This window comes from Gorilla gorilla, chromosome 3 (genome assembly GCF_029281585.2).
Source record: "Gorilla gorilla gorilla isolate KB3781 chromosome 3, NHGRI_mGorGor1-v2.1_pri, whole genome shotgun sequence".
In the NCBI taxonomy this organism is placed as follows: Eukaryota; Metazoa; Chordata; class Mammalia; order Primates; family Hominidae; genus Gorilla; species Gorilla gorilla.
Window position 1 is genome coordinate 13,541,894 of NC_073227.2, and position 16,192 is coordinate 13,558,085.

The window sequence follows — 16,192 nt, forward strand, 5'->3', positions numbered from 1 at the left end:
CCAGGGAGGAGCCTGTTGCCCTGAATGTTTAGCCTTTTAGGGATTTCAGGGTATTTTACAGAGGGAATAGAGAACAGCTGTCAACTCCATGAGTCAAGGAGGTAGAGCTTTGGTTAAGCTAGCTGGACTGTAGTTTTCTGATCGTTTTTTAGTGAATTTGGGATTCAGCAAGTCAGCTAGTCACTAAGTACATTAAGTTTGCCTTTAGTGAATTGGCTTTGGGCTAGTTGGCCGTTTCGCTATTGATGAATTGACTTTCAAGAGAATTTGCTTATTGTGGGGTCAGGACGGAACTGGTAGGCAGCTGTGCCAGGCAGAGGGTGTGCTGTAAATTAAAGCACAAGCCAGAAAAACAGCCAGGTATACTAGGAGCGTTGAAGGTAGCTCTGCCTTGCTGGATCATGAGATTTGGGCAGGAAATCCACACGAGGCCAGAATTATCTGCAGGGGTTAAATTACAAAGGACCTGTGGGTTGTGATGAGAAGTTGGGAATGTGTTGTGATGAGAAGTTGGGAATGTGTTGTGAAAGCAACAGTAAGCCATTGAAGGGCTCTTTTAGTGTACAATTTACTTCAGCTAGGTTCTATTTCCCATGCATTGAACCACAACCGCACTTTATTTTTACCTCTTTTGTGGCATGAATTGAATATTGCCTTTTGTCATAGTGTTTTGTATTATAAACTCTTTAACAAATAAGGTTGTCTTTTACCTTTTTAGTGTCTAATAGTGCTTCATACCTTTATTCAATAGTTAATAAAGCCTGAGATGCCCTGTGTGACATGGTGCTTCTTTCCACCTGGCTAATGTGTCTTTGGAAGTGCTTGCAGGAGAGTAGATGTGTGTGTAGTGTGGAAATCTTGAACTTCTGAATTTTTGAAGTCACAAGTGTGGGATGTAGCATGTTTCACACTCTGCTTTATCTCCCTGGCTTTTCAAGGGGAGACTCGGATAGGCTAAAATATGCATCTATTCAAAAAACTGTTTGTGGAAAGAGCTGTGCTTTTATTTTCTTTCCTTCTTTCCTTCTTTCTTTCTTTCGTTCTTTCGTTCTTTCTTTCGTTCTTTCTTGGCAGTCTCACTTTGTCGCCCAGGCTGGAGTGCAGTGGCACGATCTGGGCTCACTGCAGCCTCCGCTTCCCTGGTTCATGCAATTTTCCCACCTCAGCCTCCCAAGTAGCTGGGACTACAGGCATGCACCATCATGTCTGGCTAATTTTTTTGTGTTTTTAATAGAGACAGGGTTTTCACCATGTTGCCCAGGCTGCTTTCAAACTCCTGGGCTCAGGCAGTCCACACGCCCCGGCCTCCTAAACTGTTAGGATTATAGGCTTGAGCCACCGCGCCTGGCTTTTCAAAAGATTCTTGTCTTTGTTTCAAGGGAGACCTGTGCAGCTATCAGACTGATGCATTTCGTTTGCAGCAAGTGCTAAAAGAGTGTTTGAGAAGGCGAGCCCCAGGTCCTGGGAAATGGATCCCATCTGTGCTGACGCTGGCTGCCGTGACCCACTGCCCAGCTCGCAAGCAGCCGGCTTGCTAAAGGGGTCTAACTGGATAAGCGCCGTTTGTGCTGCTCCCCCACCCTTCTTCAGCATAGCATTGTGTCTAAACATAGGGGTATCTCACATCTTCATGGCTCAGGGAAAAAAGGGCAAGCTAGACTCCTTTTGGGGCTGTCATGCAGTACATACAACTCTAGATCAAGGCATTTTCTGGACATATTTTCATTTGGTAAACAGCCTGAGGTTATATCATGTTTCAAGGGATAGCAGAGGGAGCAACTTAATTCGCTGGTATTTTAGGGGCAGAACTTATGTAAATGTGATGCCTTTTTATGCCAGCAGATTATAGCCAAGTTTCCTTTTATTGTGGTAAAATATCCATAACATAAAATTTACCATTTTAACCATTTTAAGTGTACGGTTCAATACACTTAAAATGACAGTTAAGTATCATGAAGTACATTCGTAGTATTGTGGAGCCATCACCACCATCCAGCTCCATACTTTATCCCAAATGGAAACTCTGTCCCCCTTAAACACTAACTTCCCATTCTCCCACCCCCGCCCCCAACTCCTGCCCCTGGCATCCACTGTCTCTAGGAAATCGTGAAGTTTTTTGTTTGTTTTTTTGAGACAGAGTCTCATTCTGTTGCTTAGGCTGGAGTGCAGTGGCATGATCACAGCTCACTGCAGCCTTGACCTCCCAGGCTCAAGTGATCCTCTTACCTCAGCCTCCCGAGTAGCTGGGACTGCAGATGTACACCATCACACCTGGCTAATTTTTGTATTTTTTGTGGAGACGGGGTTTTTCCATGTTTCCCAGGCTAGTCTTGAACTCCTGGGCTTAAGTGATTCTCCCACCTCACCCTCCTGAGTAGCGGGGACTACAGATGTGAGCCACCACACTCGGCCTGAAACAGTGAAGTTTTGATACCAGGCGTTACCATGTTCCCATCGATGCATTTCGCCCTTTCTCAGGTACCTTCACAGCAACCTTGTTATCTCTGTTTGACAGATGACATTACGAGGCTCTTTGAGATTATGTGACAACGTTGGCTCTTTTACCAGTTGCAGAGCTGGGGCTAAAGCCCACGATTTAAAAACAAGAAAATCATTCATTTTCCTGTGGCGTAAGATGTGACCCTTTGGTGGATGTGAGCCATCTTGTTTGCCTTTTTTCACCGTCTTTCAGGAATCTCAGAGTTTTGGCTCATGTATAATCCCAGTGGCATCTTTGTTTTCAATTCGCTTTATGGCTGGATTCCACTCTATCCTGTTTCCGCCCCTGGTGGGCTGCCTCGCCTTCCATCTGGATGCCTGCCTGCTGATGGAAAAGGGAGGGGAGATGACATGGCCCCACAGGGCTTTCATTCTTTGTCATGCATAAGTAAAAGGAGAGAAACTTTAAGAAAATATGTGAGACAATCTTCCCAGTGTTTACTCAAGCGCTGTGTGGAATGCAGACTTAACAGTGATCACAATGGAATGGGGTGTAATTTGGATAAAGACTTGCATTTTGCCAAGAAGAGTATGTACTCAGAATTCTTAGTGTTAGGATTGAAACCATTTTCGCAGCTTAAACTATAAAATTTTATTATCCTCAGTTTCCCTCAGCAGCATGGATTCCTTCCTGCAGATGAGCAGCGAGCGGCACAGGAAGTTTAGATTATGGCATGAATGCCGTAGGGTGCTGCTGAAATACTCACATCGGTTAGAAAAGGATTTCGCCAATATGTGATAGAAATGGAACTAGAGCCCTGATTTTCTTATTTCAGATTATATATTTTTTGGCTGTTACTCTTAACAGATTTTAATCCCTTTTACCAGAAAAACAGAATCTGGAGGTGTCACTGTAGATATAAAATTAAAGTCAGAAAGGGATTCCAAATCCTAGGTGTATGTATTTCTCAGCTAAGATCAGCTCTCGTCATTTATTGGTGTTTCCCTGGAAAGGACTAAGCAACAGATGGGGCAGGGGTAGGGAAGAAGGTGTGGAGCAGCAGACAGAGGGCGGAGTGCCTGCCACGAGGTGAGGCGAGCGAGGCAGGCGAGGCAAGCGGCAGTGGAAGGCATGAAGGTGCTGGGTCTGCCTTGGGCGCGGGGAGGGGAGTCTTCCTAAGAAATGATGCGTCTGCTTGTGCTGTGTGATATGGGAGCAAAAGGTCTGGACCCGTGCAGTCTTGGTTGTTCGGTTCGTTGGTTCCCTCCTTACATCTTGTCCGCTCAGCCCGCTGTGTGGTAGGTGCTGAGGCTGCAGGAGCAACGGACGCTGTGCAGTTGTGCCACAGTTTCCAGGTCAGCAGGCCGTGCCCACTCTGGCTGACTTCTGTGGATAAGCATGTCCAGCCCCGGGCAGTGTCTTTAATCTCTTGAGCCTCGGTTTCCTCATCTGTGAAATCACATTTGAGAGGCTGACATCTGACTGTTATTTTCTGAATGAGAGAAAATATGTATCAAGCATCCCAGGACAGTGGCTGACACCTTGTAGGCAAGTGGTCAGTACAGGTTGAACATCCTGAATCTGGAAATTGGAAATGGTCCAATGAACATGTCCTTTGAGCATCATGTCAGTGCTAAAAAAAGTTTTGGATTTTGCAGCATTCTAGATTTTGGATTTTTGGATTTGGGATGCTCAAGCAGTAAGTACATAATGCACATATTCCAAATCCACCCCCCTGCCACACATACACACACACACACACACACACACACACACAAAATCAAAATCAGAAACATTTCTGGTCCCAAGCATTTTGCAGAAGAGATCCTCAACCTGTAGTAATAACAATAATAATTATTACTGTATTTATAACGTATCATTTTACAAACAGTTATTTATTTGAGATAGCATCTCACTCTGTCACCCAGGCTGGAGTGCAATGCATGATCATGGCTCACTGCAGCCTCGACTTCCCGGGCTCGAGCAGTCCTCCCACCTCAGCCTCCCTAGCAGTTGGGACTATAGGCATGCACCATCATGCCCAGCTAATTTTTGTATTTTTTTGTAGAGATGGGATTTTGCCATGTTGCCCAGGCTGGTCTTGAGCTCCTGGCTTTAAGCAATCCTCCCACCATGGCTATTTTTATTATTATTGGAAAGAGAATTCTCTGTGAATTCTCTTTTTGTTTAAAGAATTCACTTTTCCTTAAAGTAGCAAAGACAGATACCAATGGGCTTTCCTTTCCAAAAGACGATAATTAAAATTACGGCCAGTACTGTAAGCCCACGAGCCTAGGTTATATTACTGTGGTGTTGTGTAAGTACTAGTTTTCTCTAATGCAGGATGGAGACCTTACAGCAGAAATTTACGATTCCTGAAGGTAGATAAGATCTTCTAAACTAAAAGTTCAGGAGCTTTTACTTAAGTATTAATTTGAGGGAGAAATATTTTAGTGAATTAGAGAGTTACCTAGTCACTGGCACAGTGCCGGTTCTTTCTTATTTCTAGGGCACAGCAGGGGTGAAGATCAGTCATTCTCTGAGGAGGGTAGTTTCTCATACTTCTTTTTAAGTGTCTAAAGATGCCATGGTGGTTAGACTTTGGACCCTTGTTTTCTTTTTTTTCGAGACAGAGTCTTGCTCTGTTGCCCAGGCTGGAGTGCAGTGTGGCGATCTTGGCTCACTGCAGCCTCTGCCTCCCGGGTTTAAGCAATTCTCCTGCCTCAGCCTCCTGAGTAGCTGGGATTACAGGTGCCCACCACCACGCTCGGCTAATTTTTGTATTCTTAGTAGAGATGGGGTTTCATCATGTTGGCCAGGCTGGTCTTGAACTCTTGACCTTGTGATCTGCCTGCCTCCATCTCCCAAAGTGCTGGGATTACAGGCGTGAGCCACCGCGCCCAGCCCAAGGACCTTTGTTGCCTTAGCTTGTGTTTTGTGAGTGGTAGCCCGGGAAATAGTGGGGACAGACGCAGGCCGTGTTAGGGGCATGTGCACGGACTGGTCTCTCCTGATAGTGAGGGAGATTTGAGTGATTCCACAGTGGTGTGTGGGGCTGCCATTCAGTGGTACATTTGAGGGACTTGCTCTGCCCAGAGATTCGCACGTCCTTTATCCTTTGGGAGGACATGGGGTCAGCTCTCAATGGAATTTTGGAAGAGGTAAAGTTGGCTTTGTTGTCTGTGGACCTGTAACTTGATAAGAATGCTGGAATTAGACTCTCAGAGCTGGGGTGGGCACTGAAGGTTGTTCTGATGCGATGCCCTTGTTTTAGGTGAGGGAATGGGCACGTGGAGTCTTGGCAAGGTTGCAGAGGTGCGGGAACAAGCCAGCCTTGGATGTGAGTGGCTGTGCGCCTGCGTCTTCCTCCATTTGCCAGACTCTCTTATTTCCTGCCTGGCCTCTGCTTTCCCGTGGCCCCTATTGGAAACCTACCTTCCCTATTGTGTACCTTTTAGAATTCCATTAATTGTGCTCTCAGTGAATTCTTATTGGAAAGGATTGGAAAGACTTGATCCTCTAAAAGCAGTGGTGGTGACAGTTTGCTCATCTTTTTGGCCCTTCTCCTGTTTGACTTTAACAAGCCTGAAGTGTCTGAAACCCCTGTGGCCGATTTCAAGGATAAGTGGTATTTGAGAGTGGAGTGATTCTTTAGCAGTATTATTTTCTGAGGGGGTATTATTTCAAAATGAAAGTAGTTTTATTTTTTATAATGATTTTTAAAATGACAACTATGCAGAAAAGTCAAGCATTCCAGATTGCATATAGAAAGAGGCAACCGCTATGAACACTTTTGGTGAATGACCTTCTGCCTCTGTGTATATGTAAGCACAAACACTCACCTTTTATGTAAACGGATCATAGTACACCTTTGTTCTTTCATGCAGCAGTATCTCGTAGAGGTTAATAAAGTAAATGGCTGTACACATGCACTGGCCTTTTAAATGTTTGTCTGTGGATGTAGCAATACATCTGAGCATTCTTCTCTTGAAAATTTAGATTGTTTTTAGATTTTACTAAACAAACTTTTATTGAACATCCTTATGTGGTTTTTTTCATATGTGGTTTTTGACATATGTTTCTAGAAGTGGAATTATTGGATCTAAGGGGATATGCAAAAGGTTGTGCCAAGTACATGACCACCAATAGGGTTTGAAAGTGTCTGCTCAGAACCCCATCGATTCAGAGAGTAAGTTCCTTGGGGCACTGAGGAAAGGAGTCTGACCTGTACTAGTTCACAAACGTTTGTTTGATTCAGCTATTTGTCGTGCTTTTCCAGGACATGAATAGTTTGTTTGACCATGCTAAAAGGAAGTTGGAATACGCTGCGTTTCAGGAATAAAAGATACTCAGTGAATCAAGCAGCTGTTTTCCAAAAGCAGCCAGCAGAGATTTTAACTTGGATGTGGACTCCTGTACAGACCTTGCCTGGTGCTGGGCCCCGTGTATCAGGTTCTGTTGCGTCTGTAGGAAGATATGAAGGACCTGGAGATGGTCCAGCCTAACGCCACACTAAGATGACAGTTTGGGAAGCCAGCCTTCTGATAGGAGTGCAAAGGAATTGGAGTTATTTAGCCTCGGGAACAAGGACTGGGGGCGGGAGGGAGGTAACTCTCTGTAAGTCCCTGAAGGAATATTGTGCAGATGGTCTGGAGTGAGTTCTCTTCTTCATCTGGTGAGAGGAAGGAGTGGGTTGAATCTGCAGTGGGCGATTAGTCATTCACAAAGGACTTCTTGGCTTCAGAGATGAGTTACATAGAAAGCGATGGAGTCGTACTTTCTGGAGAGTTTACATTAAAAAAACGCAACAGCCCCATACTTTCAATAGAACCTTGTTCTACTTGGAACTGTAACTGAGTAGATTTCAATCTGGGGCCTCTGCTCTGGTCCATTCCTTGTGAACATACCTCTTCCCAGGTTGTTTACAGAATCTAGGTAGTGGGAAATTGTTGCATGCTATTCATAGGAAAAAGGGGAGAGAGAAAGAATATGAATATTAAAAAGGTCTTTAGCAGGCAGACGTGGTGTTTGAAAACTCCAGCTGGCAGTTACTAGTGTCTGATTTTGAGCAGATTTAGATTCTGAGCTTCAACTTCTGTATCTGTAAAATATAAGGTAATAGAATACGTGCCCTGAAGGATTCCTGCATGGATTGATTGATGTTCATGTGGCAAGTGCAGAAGTGTCTAGCACAGTGCTGGGCAGATTGCAGATGCTGGGCGAATGCTGGCTTGCCTGCCACTCAGCCACCTCTTTTGGCAGAAGGACCAGTGAGAGACACACCAGCAAGTCCTGTAGATGGTCTTAGGAGGGAGAGGCTGCTGGGGTGGATTAGAGCCGTCAGGAACATTTAAGAAAAGAGGGGACTCGAGCACAGTCCTGAAGGCCAGGTGGGACGTAGGTTGTCCCGAGGTGCGGAGTGAGCCCCCAGCTCGTCCATATTCTAAGGCTGTGGCTTCACAACCAGAGAGAGTTTCGGTCTCTGAGTTTGTTAAAAAATTGTGATGGGCCAGGCGCGGTGGCTCACACCTGTAATCCCAGCACTTTGGGAGGCCAAGGTGGGCTGATCACGAGGTCAGGAGTTCGAGACCATCCTGGCTAAATGGTGAAACCCTGTCTCTACTAAAAATACAAAAATTAGCCAGGTGTGGTGGTGGGCGCCTGTAGTCCCAGTTACTTGGGAGGCTGAGGCAGGAGAATGGCATGAACCCGGGAGGCAGAGCTTGCAGTGAGCAGAGATTGCGCCACCGCACTCCAGCCTGGGTGACAGAGCGAGACTCCAACTCAAAAAAAAAAATTGTGACATGATTGGTTTTAATAAGGAGTGGATTCCATCTCTAGAGAATAATTTCTACTTTGTTTTAGAAAGTGGCTCCCAGGTGATTTGCTTTTTAAAGTTTTCCTAGCACACAGTAGGGATATGGTGAGAATGTGGGCAAGCCTCACTCGTGCACTCAGCCAGTGTGGCTCACCAGCTCACTCTGTGGTGAGTGCTGGGTGCGCCTGAGCATCTGTGTCCCAGGAGCCCACCGCCTGTGGCAGGGCCATGGAGTCCCAGAGTCTGCGTCTGAGGCCTGCGAGGGTTGGTGTGTGTGGAGTGTGTGGGGATAAAGGGGAGTGCAGACACTGTCTCAGACCCCTGGGGCAGCATCTGAACAGGCCCAGTCCTGCGTGGGGGAAGGGGAATTCCGTGTCGTGGATGCTCCAGTGAGACTGCTGCACACACCGAACCTGGAGATTTGGTGTGTACTGGACGGCATGTGGCCGGGGCTGGGGCAAGAATGTGCGCAGGAAAGTAAGAGAGACACATCAGGGCTGGCCTTCCGAGCCTCTTCGTAGGATGAGGTTCTCTTTTGCCGAAGACTTTACAAAGGAAAGAGGAAAAGACTGGCCACACCTGTTAATTGGAAATCCAGAATTTCCTTCTAATGGTCATTGCTAATTTCTGTGTCGCTTTTCCTTTCTTCCTCAGCCTCCTGACAGTGGGCCTCCACCATTGCCAACATCCTCCCTCCCAGAAGGTTATTATGAGGAAGCTGTGCCGCTGAGCCCCGGAAAAGCTCCAGAATACATCACATCAAGTGAGTGGCCAGCCCTGCCCAGCCATGCTGCCTTTGTGATTGGCAGGACTGTTGCAGAGCCTGTCCCCTTTCTGGGTAGGAAGGGCAACAGGGTATTATAAAACACTGTGGGCCAAGTACTTTTTGAACCCAAAGAGATTGTCAGTACGGGAAAGGTTTCGAGAAGGACACCGAGTGCCTCACACACAAGCCTCTCTTCCGATTGCTGTCTTCCTTGTGACTCAGAGGTAGTGAAAGCTTATTGCTGTGGCAACAGGTATCAGCAGTGCGGAAGAGAAATGGCTCTTTGTGGTATATTTTTTGGGTGCGTGCTACAGCCCCCACTTCCTTAGTCTTTGACGCTCTTGGGCTGCACCCATTCTGCCACGATTAAAGCAGTTTCCACCAGGTTGGCTGTTGGGCCAGAAATAATTGGGTACAGCACAAACAGGCGTCTCGGTCATAGACTTTTGGTGTTTTCTTTTTTGGGGGTACAGGTTCTATTAGACGATTTTTGCCTAAGTTCTGGTTCTCCTGGCCCCAGTTAGTGGCCTGCTGGTAGCACTCAGAAGTACCTGTTTGTTAGTACCCAGCTTCAAGTGCGGATGAAGCATGACATGATGTTGAATCTCCGGAATTCAGTTTTGAATTGGTGGCTGTATGTCTCCTTTCAGTATCTGTCAGGCAGGGGGCTACCATCTCATAAGAAAGTTGAATACCTGAATGTATGTCAACTAATGGAATCCAGTTTGCTTTTTAAAAAAGAAAGGTAGGTAAGTGGAAAGTGACAGAGCAGTTGCTGACTGTACTCAGGAGGCTCCTGGTGCATTGATCTGTGCGTGGTCTCCGGCCTTGTCTGTCTCCTAAGGGAAATGCTCTCCTTTTCCCCAAAGTTGTTATACTGTTACCTGCCACATAGAGACTTTGCATTTCAGATCTTTCTCTCCTTGGCAGTCTACGAGCGCGGCTATTCCACCAAAGCAGGATCCGTCTTGATGATTGGAAGGAGGTTGTTACGGGAGATTCCCCCGTTGGCATGCTTCTCTGAGTGTGGAGAAGGGCTGTGGAGAAGCCAGGCCAGCTGGACTGCGTGCCCCCGAGGGCGCCAGCTGCTCCCGCTTGCCTGTCTCCTCAGCTTCTGGAGCAGTCGGGGCACAGACTGGGCCAAATGTCAATACTTAGTTGTGCTCTGGATGAGAAAAGGGATAGTTCTGATAAGGTGGTCATGGAGTTTTCGATTTTGAGAATAATTTACCAACTTTTTAAGAAGACAGTAGATTGATTAGAAAACAAATTAAATGCCTCGGTATAACTCAGAACGTCATTGGGTTCCTTTATTTTTAATGGCAGTGAGTAAAGACAAGTATGTTTTCTTGTTGAGGGTATTTTCTAGCATTTGGAATGTTTGTCTCTGGCCCTTCCCCTGCAGTGTACTTTCAAGGCTGGAAACAGAGTGATCGTTTGATTTTGGGGGCTGTTGGTCATTTTCATTCTGAGGAGCTGCACGTAGCTGTCAGGTCACGGCCCCTTCAGTGGGGCTGTTCCTCAGCCGCTGACTCCAGAAGAAGAGGTGACTGAGGAACTCACGCCTGGGGAATGAGGAGACAGCAGTGATGGTGCACAGTGGCTTCTCCAATCACACATCTGCCGTGGGACTCTCAGTTGATGGCCCCAGGACACGGCCGCCCCTCCCTTGAAGAGCAACAGCCGTGGGTTGACTTGTCAGCTCAGTTAAGGATCGTACCACCTTCAGTTAGATGCGAACTTTGAGATGGTTTTGTCAAACCTGCGTGGGTTATGGTCTCATCGGAGAAGCCAAACCATTTTGAATGTCATGGAGGGAAGAGCTTATTGAAGGAATGAGGGCGTGTGCAGTTGTGAGAACTTCTTCCCTGGAAGAAGCACGGGCAGTTTCTGCTGTGTCTGGTCGGGCCGGCAGCCGGGAAGAAAGCTGGATGAGGACTGGGGAAGAGGAGGGACAGACAGATGGGAGCCTGCGTCTCTCCTGATGGCACGGGTGACCAGCAACAACCCACATGAGCTGCGGCAGTCCCTGTCCCCGCGTCCACCTACAGAGTCTGGGGCCACTGCTCCCCTCTGCCCTATCACTCCCAGATTTCTCTCAGGGCCACCCTAGCCCAGAATCATCTAAGAAGGGGAATTTTGGGAAGTGTGATTCCAGCCTTGCTAGGCTGATACAGTAGAAAACTACCACAATTTATCTTTGGTCAACTTGGCACCCATGCATACCTCTTCTAGCCACACTGAGTTTCCAAGTAGAGACGAGCAGCACACGCTTGAGCCTAACGTGATTCACCATTGCCCGGGTGACGGGAAATTCCCCAACTCCCCGCAGAGGAGACAGAGCCTCTTTGTCCAACATTTGGGTGACATCCATTCACTTCTAGAGGCTGTAACCTAAATTCCGAGATATTCATACACGGTTGACTCCTGTTAGCCCTTCTTATGTGAGATGGTGGGGGCCTGGGAGAGGGGGAAGAAGAATTCGTTTCTGTGTACACAGTTATATTCTTATCAAAACAAGGAAGAAAAGCCTGTAACAGGTTCCGTCTCCACACCTGGTCAGTGTTCATGGCTAGAATTTACCACCTCCATCTACTGCCCCTTTTGTATTCCCGGTGCCCCCAGCAAACCCCTTGGTTGGTCGTGGTTTTTTGTTGGTGGGTGATTCAGCTTCCTTTCTTGAAAGGTCTGGACCTTCAGTAGCACTTCTGTATTGGATGGTCATGACTTTTCATTAACTTTAATCAGAGGGTGTGAGAACACAGAGGGGCACTCAGGGGGTCTTCCAGGTCCCCTGCGTGTTCTTCCTTACTCCCACTGTGGGGTAGTGGCTTCCCCACGATTGGGGTCCGTCACCTCAGCCACTGCAGGAGCCACTTCTTTGCCTGTTACTGACACGAGGAGCCCGGTGTGGCCAGGTGGCAACTTCTGCTTCCAGTTTAATGAAACCATTGCTATATCTTGCCCTTAGACCAGTGCAGTCCAGCATTTTAGGGAAGGAAAGCAAGCATTTTGTTAGTGGGTCACTGGGGGTAATAGTGAGAGGAGGCTCCTCTCGTTTCACCCCTTGATTCTTGGGCTGTGAATCTGGGCTGTGGGAGAAACAGTACCACCAAGTCAGAACATAACAGTGCCAGAAGATACTCTGAAGTCTCTTGCCCCCAAGCCCACAGGGTATCACCAGTTGGCTGGCACTATAATTGGATATTCAAAAAAAATTATTTTGACCTATTGGGTAAGTGACTTCAGCGTGCTGGAGTGTGTGGCAAGATCAGTGAATTTCCTGAGCACAGACCCATTATTGTGTACTTCATTTGCTGTAAATGAGTTCCCTGGTCAGAAGCAATGGTGTGGGGATCCCATCATGGAGAACAGGACATTCTTTAAGGCCCTGTGGACCTAGAAGGCAAATTTATTTTAATGATCTCTTCATGATGGAAGTGGACCAGTGATAACAACCTGCCATTAGGTGCCAGCTGATATCCCAGGGATGGTGTCAGGGCGTGGGGGTGGGGTAAGGAGGTTGATGTTGCCGTCTGCTGTTGGCAGGTAGGGTACTCGGAAGTACCTGGAGTCGGATTAATTTCCATGAGTGAAGTCCGTGTTGCTGAGTTCATGCATAACCTCTATTCCTGCCATCATGTCCACATGTACATGAGCCCATTTGGACAAGAAGTCTGGGGAATGAGGCTGACTGATGCAGCTACAGTGGGTCGTGGTATTTACCTGAGTATCAAGATCCTCTTCTGCTGAGGTCTGTTGACATCATGTGCCCATTTGTGAAGGTCTGTTGACAGCATCTTCTGCAGACCAGTTGTTTGTTACCTGTTTTTAAATCATATTCCTCTCCATTGTCTACCATCCAACCAAACCGTTAGGCAGTGTTCATGAATGGTTGTTGAGGGAGGAGGCAGCGCACATGACTAAGGGCTGCTTGCTCGCTCACGTCTTCTGGAGTGGATGGAGCCTGCTGTCACACACCTGCTTTGACTTGAGGATGGAGTGCCCCTTCATGGGTCAGAGAGACTGTGGGCCATGCAGGGTGGCTCAGGTTTCCTCTTCTCTTGGTGTCTCATGGTGAAGCATTACGTCTCTGCCAGGGCTTCACTAGCTGAAAGTAGTTCCTCAGAAGTAAGATGGTTCTCTCTAAAGGATGGTGTAGCCATGCTCCAAACTCCCAGAGGTCCACCCTCGCCTTGCCTGGGTGAGCCTGCCAGAGTGTCCATACCAACCTGCAGAGCAGTGAGGGTTTCATCAGAACAGCAGAACCATTACGATGGGGATAGAAGACTTATTCTAGATTAGCCGTGCACACTTGCGGGAGCTGTTGAAGTCAGTGGGTGGCTGTGGCCTGAGCACCTGGTAGGACCTGCCATCTGGAAGGAAAGCTGGCCGTGAAGCGCAGGAGGTCAAGGGTAAACGATAATCCATGAGGTCAAACTGTAACTTATCTATGACTTCCTCCAGACTCAGTGACACAAGTGACCCGCACAAGATGCGGATGCCCTTGGCTCTGGAGTTGTACAAAACACCGAAGCGGGAGAGCTTGCAGCAAGCAGCTGGGGGATCTGAGCCCATGGCTGCCCCACACCAGCAGGGTGCGCAACATGCCACAGTTTCCGCAGGGCCTGGCGCCCTGTGCTGGCCTCAGAGATGGGCCTGCTGTTTCCTTCTCTCCTTCCAGGTTCCTCAGTTTCTCCTGTAGCCAGACCATGCAGAGCAATGGAAGTGGCGTTCCAGTTAGCTACGGTGACATAGCATAAACTCACTACAACGCTCGTTGGCTGTTTTGGTTTCAGACGCAGATTTCAGTTTTATTTTCAGCTTTCTAATTCCTCTGTTTTGCCCTGTTCCCTCTCCCTCCTCCAGGGGGATTGGTTGAAATGGCATTTCTGATGTTATGGGGTGTGGGTGCATGTGTAAATGAAATACATTATGTAATGCCGCTGGTGTTTGGAGATGAGCACTCACTTCCTCAGGCCCCGATGTTGGATGGTCATGTGCACAGGTAGTTACACCTGCTTCTAGAGTTTCAGGTTCACAGGGAGCTACCTTGTGTCCTTCATTTTATCCTCATAGTAACTCTCAGAGAGACAAGATTATCTTAAAGACACTGAGTCTCAAATAAGTTCAATGACTTACTATATTTCTCTAGAGTGAGATCTCGGACTTAGACTGGCCATTTTCAAACATAAGTCAGATCTCTGCTCTATTCACAACCTTCTCGTGGCTTCCCATCTCACTCAAAAGTTAAAGCCAAAGTTCGTCTAAGGGCTTCTCTCCTCGTCCCTTTACCTACCACCTGTTCCTCCCCTGCTCACTGCCCTCCACCCCCCACCCCCAGCCCCTTTTACATGGTCACAGCAGCATGAAAGAGTGGAGAATCTGTGATGCAGAAGGAGAGTCAGTGTTCAAAACTTTGTGACCCTCTTGTATTTTCTATTTTGTAGCTCTTGTATTTTGATCCTGTAAGAATCTCAAGTAGAAAAGTGTTGAATGATATTGCCAAAGTGAGGATGTGAGGTGGAGAACCTTTCTCTGCACTCCAAATGCCTTGCCTTCCACAGAGTTGTGTGGGGCAGCTGGAAGGATCGAGGGGAAAGCCCTTTGTGAGTGTGAAAACGCTAGACACAGCTGCAAAGCACCATCATCATTCTTATGAAATGACATTGAGACCTGAAGGAGCAGCTCCAGAAAGTAGCCATACTTCATCATTGTGTTACTTGGACACATCCCTACTCTCCAATAGCCCGTTTGTCGTCTCTTTCCCCCTCACCCGAGTGTGAGAACAAAGAGGGCCAACCAAGGCTTTTGTCTGTTTTGCATCTGGCAGGTAATATGTGCTCAATAAACACTTACTGAGTAGATGAAGGCTGTGCTTTTTCCCCTCCTTTCCTTTGTTGATTTTTCTATGCTGAATTTCAATTCAAGTGTTTTTTTTTTAATTGTGAAACATCTAATATTGTGCTTGCTCAGCCTTGTGCCCAGAACTAGAACTCCAAGAGAAATGAGGGCCACTGCTCCTGCCCTAGAGGAGGCATGTTTTCTGCCAGCCTCTCACTCTCCCCTCCCTCTGAAAAGTGAGGTCAGAAACCAAGACAGATGCCTGGTGGGTCTCCTGCTTATGGCCTCAGCAAAGCCAGTGCACTGAAACGAAAAGGCAGGGTCTGCGTGGCCCTCCAGTCCCCTTGAGAACACTTGCTTGTCACTTAACCTTTGTCTGTGGTTCGTGTGCCTTTTAAAGATAGATTCTTGTGTCATTTGGGTGGAGAGAAGGCATGGCCCCTTGGAAAGTCATGACGCCCTAACCACCTTCTCAGGGCACCGTTCCTGGCTCTGATGTGCCTGATGTGCAGTGTGTGTGGTATTGCTGTTGCTTTTATGCACTTTTTTTCTGGAATGAACATTTTACAGTTAAAAATAGTAGTTTACTGGAGTGTTCCTTAATTTCTTCAGAATGACACTATGATAGCAATTCCTGCCCATGAAACTAGTTTCTGGTGAAGAAGAGAGTGGTGGTGAATTTGAGGTGTGAAGTTGACTAGATGAGGGGGACCTAGGGAACTGGTGAAGCATTATTTTTGGATGTATCTGTGAGGTGTTTCTAGAGGACACTGGCGTGTGGGTCTGAGTGGCCCACACGGGGAAGACCCACCCTCAGTGTAGGCAGTACCATCCGATAGGCTGGAGGCCCAGAGAGAACAGAAACAGAGGAAAGGCACGTGGGCCTCTCTTTTCCCTGAGCTGGGAGACATCTTTTTCCCTTGGACGTTAGAACTTCAGGCATCCCGGCCTTGGGACCCCAGGACTTATACCAGCACCACTGCCCTCCCGCACTTCCCCACCTCCTGGATTCTCAGACCTCCCTCTCAGATGGAGAGTTTCACCATCTGCCTCCCTGGTGCTGAGGCTTTTGGACTCGGACTGAGCCATGCTTTGCGCATCCCAGGGTCTCCAGCTGGTAGACGGCTTGTTGTGGGATTTCTCAGTCTCCATAATTGCATGAGCCATCCACCCTAATAAATCACCTCCCTTCCTTCCCTCCCTCCCTCCCTCCATCCGTCCGTACCTCCCTCCCTCCCTCCCTTCCTTCCTCCCTTCCTTCCTTCCTCCCTTCCTTCCTCTCTCCCTCCCACTTACCCATCTACCTGTTCACTCCCTCACTCAC

At 47.6% G+C, this 16,192-nt stretch overlaps 1 protein-coding gene across 7 annotated transcripts in view; it reads left to right on the forward strand.

Moving 5' to 3' along the window:
- Nucleotides 1-16,192, forward strand: part of AFAP1 (actin filament associated protein 1) — a 179,272-nt gene that overhangs the window by 75,359 nt on the left and 87,721 nt on the right. For all 7 annotated transcript variants that reach the window (XM_063705170.1, XM_055385387.2, XM_063705173.1 and 4 more), the window contains one exon: nucleotides 8,913-9,021. In XM_063705170.1, the coding sequence (XP_063561240.1) occupies nucleotides 8,913-9,021 (109 nt within the window). The remainder of the gene's footprint in view (nucleotides 1-8,912; nucleotides 9,022-16,192) is intronic.